General features: G+C 39.2%; 2 protein-coding genes across 7 annotated transcripts in view; one reads left to right on the forward strand and one right to left on the reverse strand.

Moving 5' to 3' along the window:
* Ano3 (anoctamin 3) overlaps positions 1 to 15339 on the reverse strand; it is a 364844-nt gene that overhangs the window by 59734 nt on the left and 289771 nt on the right. For all 5 annotated transcript variants that reach the window (XM_087211519.1, XM_087211518.1, XM_021263939.2 and 2 more), the window contains one exon: positions 14271 to 14331. In XM_087211519.1, coding sequence (XP_087067645.1) covers positions 14271 to 14331 — 61 coding nt within the window. The remainder of the gene's footprint in view (positions 1 to 14270; positions 14332 to 15339) is intronic.
* Positions 1818 to 14975, forward strand: Muc15 (mucin 15, cell surface associated). Of its 2 annotated transcripts, XM_004851571.4 has the most exons (5): positions 1830 to 1961; positions 2717 to 2863; positions 8298 to 8989; positions 10785 to 10934; positions 12855 to 14975. In XM_004851571.4, exons 3-5 carry the CDS (start codon positions 8335 to 8337, stop codon positions 13013 to 13015), a joined length of 966 nt encoding a protein of 321 aa, XP_004851628.1. In that variant the 5' UTR covers positions 1830 to 1961; positions 2717 to 2863; positions 8298 to 8334; the 3' UTR covers positions 13016 to 14975. The 2 variants fall into 2 exon arrangements, with proteins under 2 accessions (XP_004851629.1, XP_004851628.1); XM_004851572.4 differs by lacking the exon at positions 2717 to 2863 and having other exon boundaries at positions 1818 to 1961; positions 12855 to 13164.

The following is a 15339-nucleotide window of genomic DNA, read 5'->3' on the forward strand; positions in this document are numbered from 1 at the left end:
CTCAGGCGATTTAGCACAGGTTTCTGATTACACCTAAAGAAGCTATGTAACAACTAAAGCATTACATTTGTGCATAATTTTTCTTTAACAATCTTATTTCTAGATGTGCTGGGGACAGTGAAGGTAAACAGAGTTTGCTGCAATCAGGTGCTTATGGCTGTAACTTGGGTACAGATGAGAAGGATCCTGAACTCTCAGCTATGGTCTTCCGGAAAGGGGGTCAAGAGAGCTTAGTTTGAACTCTGATGGCAATGTCAGAGTTGTAGCAGAAGAGCCCAAAATGTGCCTGCCTGGTGTGGCTGTAATTCCTACCATCAAGACAGCAGGGAGTAATTATATTCCTACACACACCTAGAAAAATGCCTAGGGGTGCAGTACAGCCCGTGCTGCTATGTCATTTTCTGTTCTCCAAGTACAGTCAGAAAAGAGTTTAAAAACCATTCCTCAGTGGATTCTTTTCTTAGCAATTGGCCAATCTGAAAATAACGAAAGGAGTTCTATCTTACTGCTCAGAATTCAGTTGTTTGATTAAATTTAGCCCACCTGCCTTCATACCAGTGGAGATACTGCTTAAATGTCCTGTGAATGAATACATTTGAGGAGCTGGCTTAATGCATAATCAAATGCTGAGGAGACTTTTGGCTTCAGAAAATGAAGACTATAGAATTACCCTGTTCTTTGCTGGGCCCAATTAACTGGGCAGATTCTTTGCATTCAGCTAGAAGCCTCTTCACTCCTGCCTTTTAGCTAAGGTTTCCTCTCCTTTCCCAGCAGCTGGAACTCTATCTCCTGGCACAACAGAAACCAAGCGTGAACCCCAGGCAACCCGAGCTCAGCAGACCTTAGCGCCAGCCCCAAAATATTGAGGTGCAGCACCACTGGCTTCACTCTTTTCCCTTTCATGGTCTGGGAAAGGAAGTGGAGGAAGGGGGTCAGGCTGTCATGCAACGCTAGCATTGAGTCAAGCATTGCCCGGCACTCCTGAAACTCTCTAGCTTCTAAGTTGAGAGTAAAAGCGAAAGGAACACAGGATGGAAACTAGTGGCTAGGAAAGATCCCAGGATCACGGCGGGGTCACAGGGCCATCTCAGACTTGCACTCCGAAAGTCCCCAGTACTTCCCCAGCCCCGAGAGCCAACAACCCGGCCTCGGTCCTGGCGATTGGTAGTGATTGCTAAGATTGTACTCCGCAGGTTTCTCAAGGACTCCAACACACACGCACACAAAACACACACACACACGCATTCACTTTGCACCGAGTGTGACTTTTTTTGAACCAGGGAATGAACTCAGGATCTTGCACTTGAAAGACAGGCACGGTACCACTGAGCTATAACCCCAGTCCAAGAGTGACATTCTCTAAAGCTGTTTTCCGTGCACTGCAACCCCAGCCCTCAGAACTGACCCCAGCATCTCCCATTCAGGTTTTCTGTGCACAGGCAAGGCCACCCACTATGGGACAGAAAGATCTGCTCAGGAGTGAGGAAGGCATAGATACAGAGCCGGCTCCTCAGAGTTTTCCACTTGTGGAGAGGAAACCCAGCATGTCTCAGAACCTCCTGATGCACCTTAGGAATTCACCAAAGCTTCTGGCCTGGTTTTCGCTTGGGGCAAGAAATGGATGCCCTTGTTTTGCTCCCCGCTGAGAAGAACTAGCCTGCCCCAAAGTGCAAACAACCAATCTATGGAAACTGGAGGGCTCGGCTTTGTTTTCCTTTTTTGTTAAAGTCCTGAATGAGGTGATATTCTACTGCTGCTTAGGCTGAGGAGCAGGTCCGTCTGGTTCCTGGGTGCTCTGTTACACAAGCCAGCCAGCCAGCCAGCCCCACCTAATTTGGCTTCTCTGCACCCCGCTGCTCAGAGCCACACTGTGACACTTAACCCATTTCTTCTCTCTTCTGCACCAACCAAGACAACCAGGACAGTCCAGTTCCATCTAGAAACACCTGCTAGTCCTGAAGGTAAGCATGTGTCTGCTGGGTTACTTAGAGCCGTGTCTCTCTCTCTCTCTCTCTCTCTCTCTCTCTCTCTCTCTCTCCCCTCTCCTCAGTTACCAAAGACAATCAAAGTAGCCTCAACCCTTGATAGAACTGTCTGGCAAGTAGCTACAGAGACCCTGGTAAAAAGAGATTGCTGTTCATTAAGTAATTGCCTTCTAAATGAGTATTTGTGCTGCTAAATGAGTTAACTTTAAGAATTACTGCCACAGTCGCTAGATGATAAAAGTTGCAGAAGAGTTACATGAAAGCCTTATTTAAAATTTATGCGACTGCAATATAGAATTTCCCAGAGACAGGCTGTCAGAAAGGTATCAAACTGTTTAGAGTGGAAAGTATTTAATATAAATTTAATACTTAGATCTAAATTATGCTTTTGGACTTAAAGCTTCTTATTTTAAGTATTAGAATATAAGAGAGTTCTTTTTTTAAAAAAAAGAATACCCACTTAAAATGAATTACAAGCTTGTGTACATCTTTTTCAAAGATTGTTTCAATAAGAAAAATGTTGTGCACATAATTAATTTCTTAGCATGGTAAGTGTTCAAGTCCAACACTCACAGGAATTTACAATGCTGAATCAGTTACTGCAAAAGATATCCATGGAACGAAGATGTGGACAGCTTCCCGAGGTTACTACGTTCAGCTTATGAATGCAGAAGGCTCCTTTCTTTAAAGTTTTGCTAATTCCTCATTTATCCACTTTCAATTTGACCCAGAGAGGCTGTTCATACAGACTGGGAAACAAGAGACAGCTGAACTCTCCTGCGAGGGAACTTAGACCCAGCACATTTTTCAGAGGCCCATTCCTTTCAAGCTTGATTGTCACCCACCAATTTATGACTCAGAATCGCCTCAGCCAGCAGGTAGTACTGCATTTTGTTTGTTTTTCCTGGATTCTGCATATCTAAGTCTTCTAGTTAGAATGATATTCGCAAATGTTTTGAAATTGTTTCTTTTTTTCCTGAAGGAAAGTCATTCTTTCCTTTTCCTTGTGTTTTTAATCAAAGAAAAGTGAAATGATAGACTTTTTCAGGTACAATCAGACTTTCTGGATTCTCACCTTTTGAAATCCTTTTATTAGAGCCACATTTTTAGAAATATAATTCTTTTATGCCCTCACTTCTCGTGATTCTTTCAGGTACAGAAAGCAAAATACTGTCCAAGAGTGGAGAGGCCGTTCAGAATGTTATCTCTAGTATTCAGGGTCTGCTCAGGGTGTTACCATGGCAGACTGGGATTTCTGCAATAAACAACAACAACAACAATGCAAACAAACAATCAGCCTGCAGTGTGTAACAAGAAATGATCAAAAGGAACTGGGAGACAATGTATGCACATTAACCATTTCAATTATAGAGCTGTGCTTACAGTATCCGCTCAGAATAACTGAACTGGTGTTTATTTAAAATTTCTGTTTGATATGGTTTTGAATGACCATCATTTCTTTCTCCTTGGATGGCCTGATTGCCTGTCAGGAATTAGGGGAACTCCTTGTTCTCAAAACTTGGTAAAAAACTGGTATGACTCAGTTAGAACAGGGAGGATGGGCAGAATGACGGCCTTTTGCATCTAAAAGGAAGAAAATTACATCTGGATGCAGGTTTGTGTCCTTTGTGGCCAGTGTCTGTTCTCCTGCATCAGCTCCTGCAGCCCTCCACACAAAAGCGGGAATGAGAAACCACCCTCAGCACCAACACCAAAGAAAGGGGAGAAAACAGTATTCATTCTCTCTGTGTAGGCTTGTTTAAAAAGCAAAACTCACTCATTTTGAGAGTCTTTGTTAAAAGTTCTTAAATATTAAAAAGCAGCAGAAATACATATATATATATATATATATGAACATTTAGAATCTGTATTTCAGATTTCAGAAAGTAGGTGAAAATCCTCTTTCTTCTTTTCTGTCCTCTTTATGATAATTCTACCTTTTTTAACTTTGTCTTGTATTAGTACATATTTGTCATACATATTGATCACATTCATCATAGGGAATTTGTACCCGTACGTAATTCCAGAAGTGTCTGAATTTCTGATGTTCCTAGCTGTGTAACTATGTTACAGCTCCAGAATTCCTCTGGGGCTTACACCCCCTAATTGCTACCTCTTAGGAATAAGAAGAGGCAAACAGCAGGAGGAAAACTGATGCCTCCTGTCTTTCTCTCCCTCTAAAATTACACTTTCTCTCCACCTTCTGTCTGTATACACAGGGCACTTAACTGACAGGAATTTGGGCATTCTCAAGCCTGCCATTCGTAATCCACCCTAATTTCAACTTTCTATAATGGATATACAACACTATTTAATATCTGAACTTTAGAGGAGTAGAGAAGCTGAAGAGAACCTGCAAAGAGAAAAAAATACATAGGTTTCATTTACTGCCCTCTGGGCCTTCTGAACCACTGCATTAGCTTTTGCTATTGATAATATGTTTTGTTCAATTCAGGATGAAGACCCACTTCATCCACATTACTTGGTCCTTTCTCCTACAAAATTTCAAAGCCACAGTTCTGAATTGCTGATGGCTTCAGCCAGTGGCTGCTTCTCCCCCCATAGATGAAAGGTGCCCCGGGGAAGGGGTATAAGGGTCTCTACAGCCAAGTCAGGACGGTGGGAGTGAGTTAGCCTCCCCAAAGCCCTGTCCAGGGCTGCACTAATTTCTGCATAAGCAGTAAACACTATTCAAATGTACTGCTGTATCCCTTAGCTTCCTTTCTTTGTTTTTCTCAGGAGATAAGTTATAGGCAGTCATAGAATGCTTGGCACATTTGGGGCACATTTGGGAGGTTTTCAAATTACAGTCAAAAGCAAGGCAGAAGCATAAGAAATCCCCTGTGTAATTCAGTGTTGCAGGCGGGGTCAAGCAGGAACAATAGAGCTCACTTTGTTGGATCTGGGGTGTGGATTCTCCTTACTGTTAAGCAGTGAAAAAACAATGCCACGTTCCTCATGTGACACTGAAAAGAAACCTAGAAGGAAGGACTCTTTTTTCTTTTATGATGAGCACTCTTCAGGAAAAGAAAATAAAGTGCCTAGATTCAGGGAGAGCAAATCAAACTGCACAACATAGAAAAAGAGTGACCAAATATTACTCAGAAAGCAGAGCACTGGTGAAGGACAAAGCAAAAGGTGGCCATGTTTGTGAGGAGCTCTGGAGTTCAGCAGAGAAAGGAATTTCTGAAAAAGCGCACACACCCCTCCTGGTGCTACAGTGCGCCGTGTGTTCCATGTGCTAGGGTGGTGTCCACCTAAATGAAGCGTTGGTCAATCATACATCCTGCATAAGCATTGTGATTTGTTAATATTAATCTGTAAACTCCATGGAAGCAGTGTCCACTGAGAAACCACAGAAACTGGTGGGATTTCCTAAATTGGGGCAAATGGGTATTTTGTATATTTGAGAGGTACTGAAGATAAAAGTCCCTGTATTTCCGTGGTTTTGAAAAAAATGGTTATAAACTGCTCTGTTTGAAGTGATTAAATTTGGACTGGCTGTGCTTAAAAAAAAATGTTGGTGGGAAGAAGTCCTGAAAAGCAGCTGAGCACCCAATTCTAGACTCCTTTGCAACTTCTGTTACAAAGAGGGCAGTGGCCTGTCTCCTTGGGGTCTGTATCCATGGATCCAACCAAATGCAGATTAAAATACTGAGGATAAACTGTAACTGTGCTGGACATATACTGAACAATACAGTGTATCAATGATTTATGTCGTGTTTATATTGTGTGGGGCATTACAAGGAGCCCGGGGGTGGTGTGAGGTGCATGGGAGTAGGTGTAGGTTATAAGCAAACACTCAGGCAATGCACATACCAAAGACGTGGCCATCTGCTGCTGTGGTGTTCTCATCAGAGCTTTATCCAGACTCCCATAGAGACCGGGGGAGGATGGCACATGCTGGCTTTAACTCAGATACACCAGGATGTGCATCCTAACAAGCCTTCCGGTCACTTAGGTGAGTCCTTGGATCCACTTTTTATGTGATTTGTGTCTCACTTAATCATCAGCAAGTGGGGTTATACACTTTTCCTCCATGTTTGTTTGATACTTTTGTTAAGAATAAAATGGAAAACATGTATAGCTTGTGATGTAACAAGTACTTAGTAGTGACATTTTCCAATAGAAACATTTTTCAATTATGATAATCATTTTTAGTGTCTAGACCAGTTTTATTGGATATTACAGAAAAGTGAATGATGTATAAGTAAGGAGAATTACCACAAATGTGAACACCTAGACAGTCTCGATCGAATGAAGATACGGAGTATTTCCACACACAGCAGCCCATTCCACACCCCCAGGCAACTGTCTTTGTCTTCCCACAAGGAAGCCCTCTCTTAATGCCAACACTCAAGGTTCCTACTTATGTTTTATGCACATAAAATCATAGCATGCCTGCATTTTAAGCTCTCTGTTATATTTGTCACGATGGTCCATGTCACCAGAGAGGCTGTGATTTTTTAATTTCCACTGCAGAAATAGCCCACAATTTTCTACCCAATCTGTTCCTAGTGGACATATAGGCTGGAGATGCATCAACAATGCTGCTATGAATATTTTGTGTGCCAGCCTGCCTGGCTTTTAATGAGACATTACTTACGTGACCAGCATGGAACATAGGATTCATTTTATATTATTAAAACCTTTGCAGTTCTAAGATATGGACTGCTTCCTAAAAGCTTTTCAAGAAACTATTCTATGAGGGTTTATTATTGGTCTCATTAAGTTGTCCCACACTTAAGTGAGACATCACTGAGAAAGAGGGTAGGTGGTGGGAGTGCTTAAGACTAAAAGGTAAGCAGACAGATTCTGCAGAGGCTGCCTAGGCCCTAATGGAAAACCAGGCAGGACCAAAATAGTCCTGGACATTTCATGGAGCTCGCTGAGGAGCGGAAAGCCATCTGGGACCTAAAGAGTTACGGCCACACCTCCTTCTCTTTCCTCGGCGCACCAGCTTGAAAGATTTTAGTGCAAAATAAGGTTCAGTTCAAAGGCTAGCAAAGCAGTTCTCACATTTTATTGTTTGAAGAGGAACAGTCTAGCTTGTAAAAAAAATTTTCAGGAGAGAGAGTCTAAATTTTTTAAACAATACATTTTCAGTGAAAAATACCTTAAATCTTAGCACAAAGTAAAATACCTTAAATCTTGGCATTGCGTGATGCCGCTTCTATGGATTACATTTCACCGAGAGTCTGAGCCTCAGGGGTCTGTGATCCACAAAGTGTGCACGATATAAATAAAAGATGCTTCTCATCTCAGGAGTGGCTATGAGGGTTGAGGGCAGAGACGCAGCCAGCTGTGGGGGATGGCACACAGATGAGGGAGGACAGCAGAATGGAGCCTGGCCCCCACAAAGTGCTTCCTCTTGGCCAGAGAGCTTCTTCCTGGCCAGGTTCTCAGAACAACACGGGGAACTTGTTGCTTTGGTTGCTGAACTGATGACAAGACATCAGGTCGTTATAGTGATGACCATGAACAGATCTCTCATGGCAGAAGTTGCAACAGTCATATGATCCTGACTCTGAAAGTTGTTCCCTTATCATCTTTCTATTTATGAACTGTGGCACTTCTACTCTTAGGCAAAATGATGGTGTTGGATTAGCACCCAGAACCATGATTGTATACCCAATTCTGTCATCACCTAACTATGTGAAGTCTTCACATACACTCAAATTCTTCATTTATCAAAAAAAAGTGTAAGGATAATTAACATCCTAAAATCTAAAAATCCTCACAATTCTCTCCAATTTGGGATTAAGTAGAAAGGGCTTTGTGAAGTTAAAAGTGGTTTTTAAAAATAGATATTAATTTCAAATCTAAATAACTCAAATTTGATACTAATAAAATGTATTCAAGGGATTTTCTCACTGACAGATTTATAGAACTACACATGACTCATTTACTGTATGATCAGTAATGTCATTTTCAGAATTAATATTAAAATTTATTTTCTAAAGAACATGTATTCTTGAACAGGTTTAAGAAAACAGGAATTTGTGCCCCTTCTATATTTGCAATGTTTTAAAAAATTTATGTAGCTAAATGATATTTGAAATCGTACTGTTTGGCTTAATGTAGATTTTCATGGGATTTCCCTAGAAGGGAGAGAGAAGTATTATGTAGAAAATAGAACTCAGTGACACTAGTTTAAGTACTTAATTCCCCCAAAATACAGCATTTTTTGGAATAAAGAATGCTATGCTACCACTTTAACATTATATCTCTAAATTTTTATCACTTTAAAAGTGTATATACATAGAAAACTCAGAATACTTAATTTAATAATTCAAATTATTTTTCTTTCAGATTCCTCTTAATAAAGTCAATAGCAAGGAAGGCTACGATGTGGACCTTAGCCCAAATTGTGCTGATTTCAATTTTGTTTATTTCACTACCCTTTGAGAGCCATGAGATAGAAAACCTAGGAAAAAAGACAACACAAAGAATTGCAGAAGTTTGGAAAACAAAGGAAAGAGAAGCACATGTAAATTCAAACAAGGAAAACGGAAATGTCTCCATTCCCAAGGTAACTGGTTTCCCTCCTTTGGACCCATCTAATGTAGCGACTTTCACCAACACCTTGACGACAGTCAACTTCTCCAGGGCTCCAAGATCCACAGCCAGGTTTTCCACAACCCCTCCCTTGATTCACAGCTTTGTTTCCAAACTGCCTTGGAACTCATCTCTAGCAGAGGAGAATCTGTCACCTGTCTCAGCACACCCCGATTCTACACAGGCTGTCTCATCGGAAGACTCCAGTCTGGACAATGGCACCATGTACGTTCCTGACAACAGTTCCACTGCTACAAGATTCCCGCCCCCAGTGCCCACCCCCAAATCTGTGACCCCCTTGACAGCGGAACCCACCGCATGGCCTACCACAGATGGCGACAGCTTCGCTGGCTTCACTCCCTATCAAGAAAAAACAACTCTACAGCCCACCTTCCAATTCACCAACGACTCGAAACTCTCTCCAAGTACAGCAGACCCCCCTGAAGGTAAATATAAATGGATTGAACTTTCCTTTCATGTGGAATTGAATCTCCAAGTAAGTCAGGGAGATTAAATCTAAGGATTGGGTCATTCTAGAAAAATAGAGAGTGCAATAGTACAGGTGATTCTTACTTATTTGGAAAGGAATGATTAAATTTAATGGAGATAATGAAGTACTTTCAAGGCTTGAGCATATGCTAAGCATTATCATAGAATGTGAAGAGACGGGGGAAATGAGAAGAAGGTAAACTCAAGAAAAGATGGAGGTGGGCTAATGGTATAGATTTGGTGATGATATAGATCATTAGGTAACAATGTTTCCCTAATCTTAGACTACATAAGATTTCACGTGCTTATAGAACTACTACGAAGATAAACTTTAAAATTATACGTATGTGAGTTTTGAAAGACTACAAAATGAATGAATTTATAAATCACCTGAAACCAGACAGGAATCACAAGACAATAAAAGAACACTGCTATTAAAAAGTTATTTGGACAAGCTCAATGAAAGAAAATACTCCTTAATTTTTAGTTTAAACCTAGTGAAAATTATTTAAGTGGAATTTAGCTATATCACAAATTTATTATATTGACATTGGAATGTTTCATTTGAGGTTTATGTCAAACTTTGAAACATGAAATGAGAATGATATCCAAGGTTTAACAATTCATTGCTTATGCTTTATTTTTTCTAGTCTAGCTATATTTTGGTATACTTGAAGTGGTTAAAAAAAACCCTCTCTCTCCCATGAACTTATTGCCCTCCAATGCATAAACCTAGAGAGTATATTAAATTTGTAAAAACTAAATCATATTCACTAATTGCTACTTGAAAGTTACTGCTTTTGTACAAGAAATGTTTTAATTTCTTACAGCACTAAAACCAACATATTTTATACCTTTATTTTAGTTACAACTTTCACCCATCCTGTCATTTGTATACACTGTGATATTCCATTAAAAAGAACTTTTAAAAAATATTTTCTCTCTCCTCTGTAGAACCAACCCCACAGATAGATAATTTACTCTTATCACTACTTTTTCTAAAAATGGTTAAGTTTGCTTCTCTTTCATAGTATCAATTTTATGTATATCCATGTGAATGATTTTCTTAGAAGAGGAGTTTTATATAGAATTAGAGCCCCTCAAAGAATCCTTATCTAATTGTGAGTTCAAAGAATATCAAGTAGTTTATTGATACTCAGTAAAGAACACATACAGTACTATTTTAGACACCCCCAGACTCAGTCCTTGATGTACAAGGCATTGAGAGCATCTTGCCTCGGCCTACTGTTTTGTTTTGGTATTTGAAAATATCCCATATCATATATATTGCTTTTTCCATACAATGGTTTCTGTTGGGGAGTTTGCAGATTTATTTTCTATTACCCTTATTAGCTTTTTAATCTTAAATTCTTTATAGAAACAAACTCAAAGTTCACATCATCATTAAATTTTATCAGGGATTTGGGGGTTATGAAAAACCTAATGAATCCACTGAAAGTAGATGTAAATACAGAACACACTTGGCCTTTCAGTGTCAGCGATATTAATAGGTAGACAGTTGTTAGTTGTAAAGCTAAGACTTAGACGTATTTCAGTGAAATTACAAAGCACTGTGGCTTGCTCTCATGCCTCTGTGTGTGCGTCACATATACACAAATACACACTGTCACTGGTATCTAACGTTGAAAACCACTGAACATTCTTTGGTCTATAGAGAGCCCATGTGTATTCCTTTTTGTTTTTTGAACAGTTATTTTCTATGTCTTAACTGTAAATGTATTTGTTCCCCAGAGAACAGAAATACCGGAGTGGTGTTTGGGGCCATTTTAGGGGCTATTCTGGGTGTGTCCCTGCTTAGTCTTGTTGGCTACTTGTTGTGTGGAAAAAGGAAAACAGATTCATTTTCCCATCGGCGACTTTACGACGACAGAAACGAACCAGGTAATAACTATTTCAGACCTTCAGCTGGGCACGGTGATTTTGCTTAAGAGAGAATCGTGTGCTTAGAAGGGATTCCTGGGACAGAAAAAACCTAGAGATTTACCAAAATAATTCTGGATCTGTGAGTGAAAATTTAAAACTACTGTACTTTTCACTGTTGCTCTTTGCATCCAAATTAGTTTCAAAATATAATGACAGAATTCAAACATAAGTATATAATTAGAAGGTAAAATATAAAGAAAAATGACCAGTTTTGCTAACAAGTGATTGCAAAACCATTTCTTGCCATTGTAATATCTCTTGTAGCAAAAATTTGAGCAAAGACTTTCTAACTTGGATGCAATAGAAAGTGCACACACACAGCCAGTCTCCTTACACCACCTGGAGAGTCTCAAATACACCGAGGAGCTAAAAGGGGCACATTTGCACACATAAAATGATGATGCATCTTAAATCAGGAATTTTCCACTCATATAATGGAAAAGACCAATCAGAATATCTATATATGAGAGATACATATGTTAAAAATAAAGCTGTAGGTGGGCCAGGGATTTAGCTCAGTGGTTCCACCGCCTGCCTCGCAAGTATAAGGTTCTGAGTTCAATCCCTGGTACCAAAAAATAAAAAAAATAAAAAAATAAATCTGTAGGTTTGACTTGTAGAAAGATAAAAAGAACAGAAGTGAAATTACTTCAGATGCTTGACTCATTTCCTTTACACTTCAGGGAAAAATCCATTTTCTTTTTAGACCACCAATATTCCCACAATTAACAATAAGTTAACTGTCCATGTTGAGTCCCATGGATAAAGAAAGTCTCATCGAGTTTTGGTAAGTTTATGACTAATACATTACTAATATTCATTACCAAATCCTTTAATTGTAAATTTAACAGAACTCTAGTTATAACTTTCTAGCAATTTATACAAAACAAAAAATGACACTTGTCAAAATTAAAAGATAACTACTTTCCTAACAACAGTGGTGTCTAAACGTGTTAACCTTGAGAACTTTGTCTAACATGTATCATGCAAATACTCAGATGATCAAATGGATATATTCTAAGCAGCCACAGTTGATTGATAAAAAATAACTCAATGGCAACACCCGCCTTACATTTCAAGATTGCACTGGAACATCGCTCCCAAACACCTCAGCTTCCTGGGAGCCTAGTCTGGAAAGAGGTAGCTTAAGAAATAAGGGGGCAAACATATGATACCCAACTGAATATTATTAAATTACCACTCTAATTCGCTATTAGTCTTTGCTTGTAATAACAAAATATCTGGGGCATGGCCAGAGTTCCTTTGAAAATGAATTCAAGATACGTAAGAAAATAGCTACTTATTAGTTGGAAAGTTAAAAAAATATTGAGCAAATCCTAAGTGCACGCCAACTTGGATCTATTAGGACACACATTTTCAAGATCTATTTTCTACCTTCTCCGCCTAAAATGGCTTGACAATCAAGAGACTGAGATAACTGGCAGCATAATGGCTGTGGTTTTCAATGCCCTTAGTTTTCAAATAATAATTTTTATACTACAAGTTGCAAATCCAGAACATGGTAATTAGTTTTTGGAAACCACACAAGATGAAAAGATCAATGAGATATATTTTGCTACATTTTTCTACAAAGTATTGTAATCTTTTTGTAACGATCTCTCCCCTAGTTCCTTTATTTCACATCTACCAGCAGTAAAATTTTGGAAGTAAAACTGTCCTTTAGTCATAGAAATAAATTTAGCTTGAAACTACTTCTTCAACATTTCAAAATGAATACCCCAAAAGCCCACATAAATGTTATACCTACATACTTATCTGGAATAATTCTATAATCTAGTAATACAATCAGACACCTGAGCATGTGTTTTTCAGACTGTCACTATAAAACAATTTTGTTTGTTTTATTGTATTCTTTAGTTCTGCGATTAGACAACGCCCCAGAACCATACGACATGGGCTTTGGGAGTCCGAGCTACTATAACCCATCTTTGAATGCCTCTTCAGTGCCAGAAAGCAGAGAAAGTGCAGGGGACAGCATTCCTATGGATGACATTCCGCCACTGCGCAGCGCGGTATAAAGCTCGTGCAACAGAGGCTTCGGGCAAGTGCCCATCTGCCTGGCCACTTAGCACACTCTTGTGCAAGGTCACTCTCGTGTGGATTGTGCAAGAACTGTGAGAGCCTGACACTAGTAGCAGAAACACAGAGAGGATAAGTCCTTCCAAAAGTTTCCCTGCTCACAACATTCAGCTGGGCCGAAGCTCCTATTCCATAGATGCAGTTTGCACTGTGCTCTGTTTTTCTCTTAGTGGGAAATGTTTACAGAATCAGGCAAAAGACACTGCCACCATAGCAGTGCCTGATAATTTAATATTGGAAATCCTTCAACAAAAATAGGAAACCCAAAATGTATTTTCACCTCTTCTGAACAAAACCAAGGCAGTAGACTCTTCTTTGTTCCACCTGCACTCCGAGGGCCACACATTAAGATTAGGAAGATTATGAAAATTATGAGAGTGATTTTTTAAAAATATTCACTGAAAGCTAGAAAGAAGATATAGCCCAGAGTTCTATTCCTGGGAAATTAAGCAATAGGAGGGAGAGACTTGTATACTCTATTGAATTTTACTTCTCTGTCCTCAGTACAGACGTGGGCAGCCCAGAAAGTTCTTGCTGTGACAATGACTGCATTCAGCAGCCTCATGCCAGGAAACCTGACTCTAGCCAGGAAAGTAGCACTTTCCTCCTTAGTCTTCCAAGTTCGAAGAACTCCACTTTGCCTCAATATATTTTAAATTTCACTTAATTCTGTGCCTTCAAACTCACTGAGAAATACGTTGAAAACCGGCCAAAGAATATACTCAGAATGTAACTTGTACAGTTCAAAGTTGTTCGGAATAGGATTTATTATATATTAGACATGACTGTTGAATCACATATGGAATATATTCTGCATCTCTAAATATATGAAGCATAAGGAAATAGATGAGTGGAAACATTAAATAAAGAAAGCTTTTGATCCTCACTTTCATAAGTAATAATATAAAGAGCTTAACATGGATTGGACTACGTTTCAGTTTGTCACATGATTTGGGCAGCAAAAGCACACTTCATAGTTTGGGAGATCTAGGCTGTAGTGCTTAGAAGGTTACATAAAGATTAGATTCCCCAAGAAGCAGCAAATGTATACAGAGACAAACAAAGCTTTAATAAAAATGAAAAACTCTTATTACTGAGTTGCCACCTGATGCGCATGTGCGTTTGTGTGCGTAAAGAAACACAGAAATAGCCTTAGCAGATGAGAGCTAGAATGTAGTGAAAGAACACACTTACCCCATATTGCCATAAAAATAGCAAAGAAGACTGTCCCTCCGTTATCAAACAAGTATGTCACCTTAATGGAAAACAACAAACAAAATTAATTATTCTACTGATTATAATGATCCAGTGATTACTACTTGAATTTAGTCACTATGGCTTTTGCCCAATGAAATCACAGTATTGTATGGTTTGTGAGATCCTGCAGCTACTTTCTATGATTTTCCCATGGGGAGAAATGAGGAAACAACTTTTACCTCTTTTCTTATCTTCCCAATTCCCTTTTTATTCCACCTTCACTTTTGCTTAGCAGTTTTCCTCACACTCTGAGGAAATATTTGTGGCTCCCAGTAAACTAAACTACACCATGAGCTGTAAGGAGCTGGCTTTGCAAGTAAGGCATACATAATTAAATTTCCTTTTACCAAAACTTCCATGAATGGGGAATTTGCAAATTGCAGAATTCTGCCACAAGCTAGCACTTTCAATGGGAAAGGCTGTAACCCTTCTCTCTGCATGTGCCATGGGCCCAGGAGTGGCTTCTAAAATGTAATCAATCTCATCTTACATTGTTTTCGGAAGTTCCATACATCACTGGACATATATGATATTATCAACATGTTTTAAATCAGGTATTACCCAAAGCTGCAGGGAGAACAATGTATGGTGATACATTTTCAGAGTTTCAAGGATTGTTTAATTTTAATAAAATTCAAATTTAATAAAATTGAAATTACCTCTGCTTGTTTTCATTTGCAGAATACTCATATTTATAAATTAGTGAGTGAGATTAAACTAATACAGCAAAGAACATAAATGTTTGGCAAGCACACAAACAGTATGGAAACTCCAGCAGTCCTCCCATCCCAGACAGACACATTCTGAGACCCCTGCGGATGCGGAAACTGCAGAGAACAGCTAAGCCTGTATACTCTGTGTTCTTTCCTACACATACCACTTGTGATAAAGATGAATATGTAAGACAGACACAGCAAGAGACCAACAACAATAAAATGGAGCAATTAAAACCACATGGTGTAATACAAGTGACATGAGGTGCTGTCTCTCAGTACACCCTGTTGTG

This window comes from Heterocephalus glaber, unplaced genomic scaffold, assembly GCF_053883595.1.
Source record: "Heterocephalus glaber isolate CG9 unplaced genomic scaffold, H.glaber_assembly_v1.0 deba00001428, whole genome shotgun sequence".
Lineage (NCBI taxonomy): Eukaryota > Metazoa > Chordata > Mammalia > Rodentia > Bathyergidae > Heterocephalus > Heterocephalus glaber.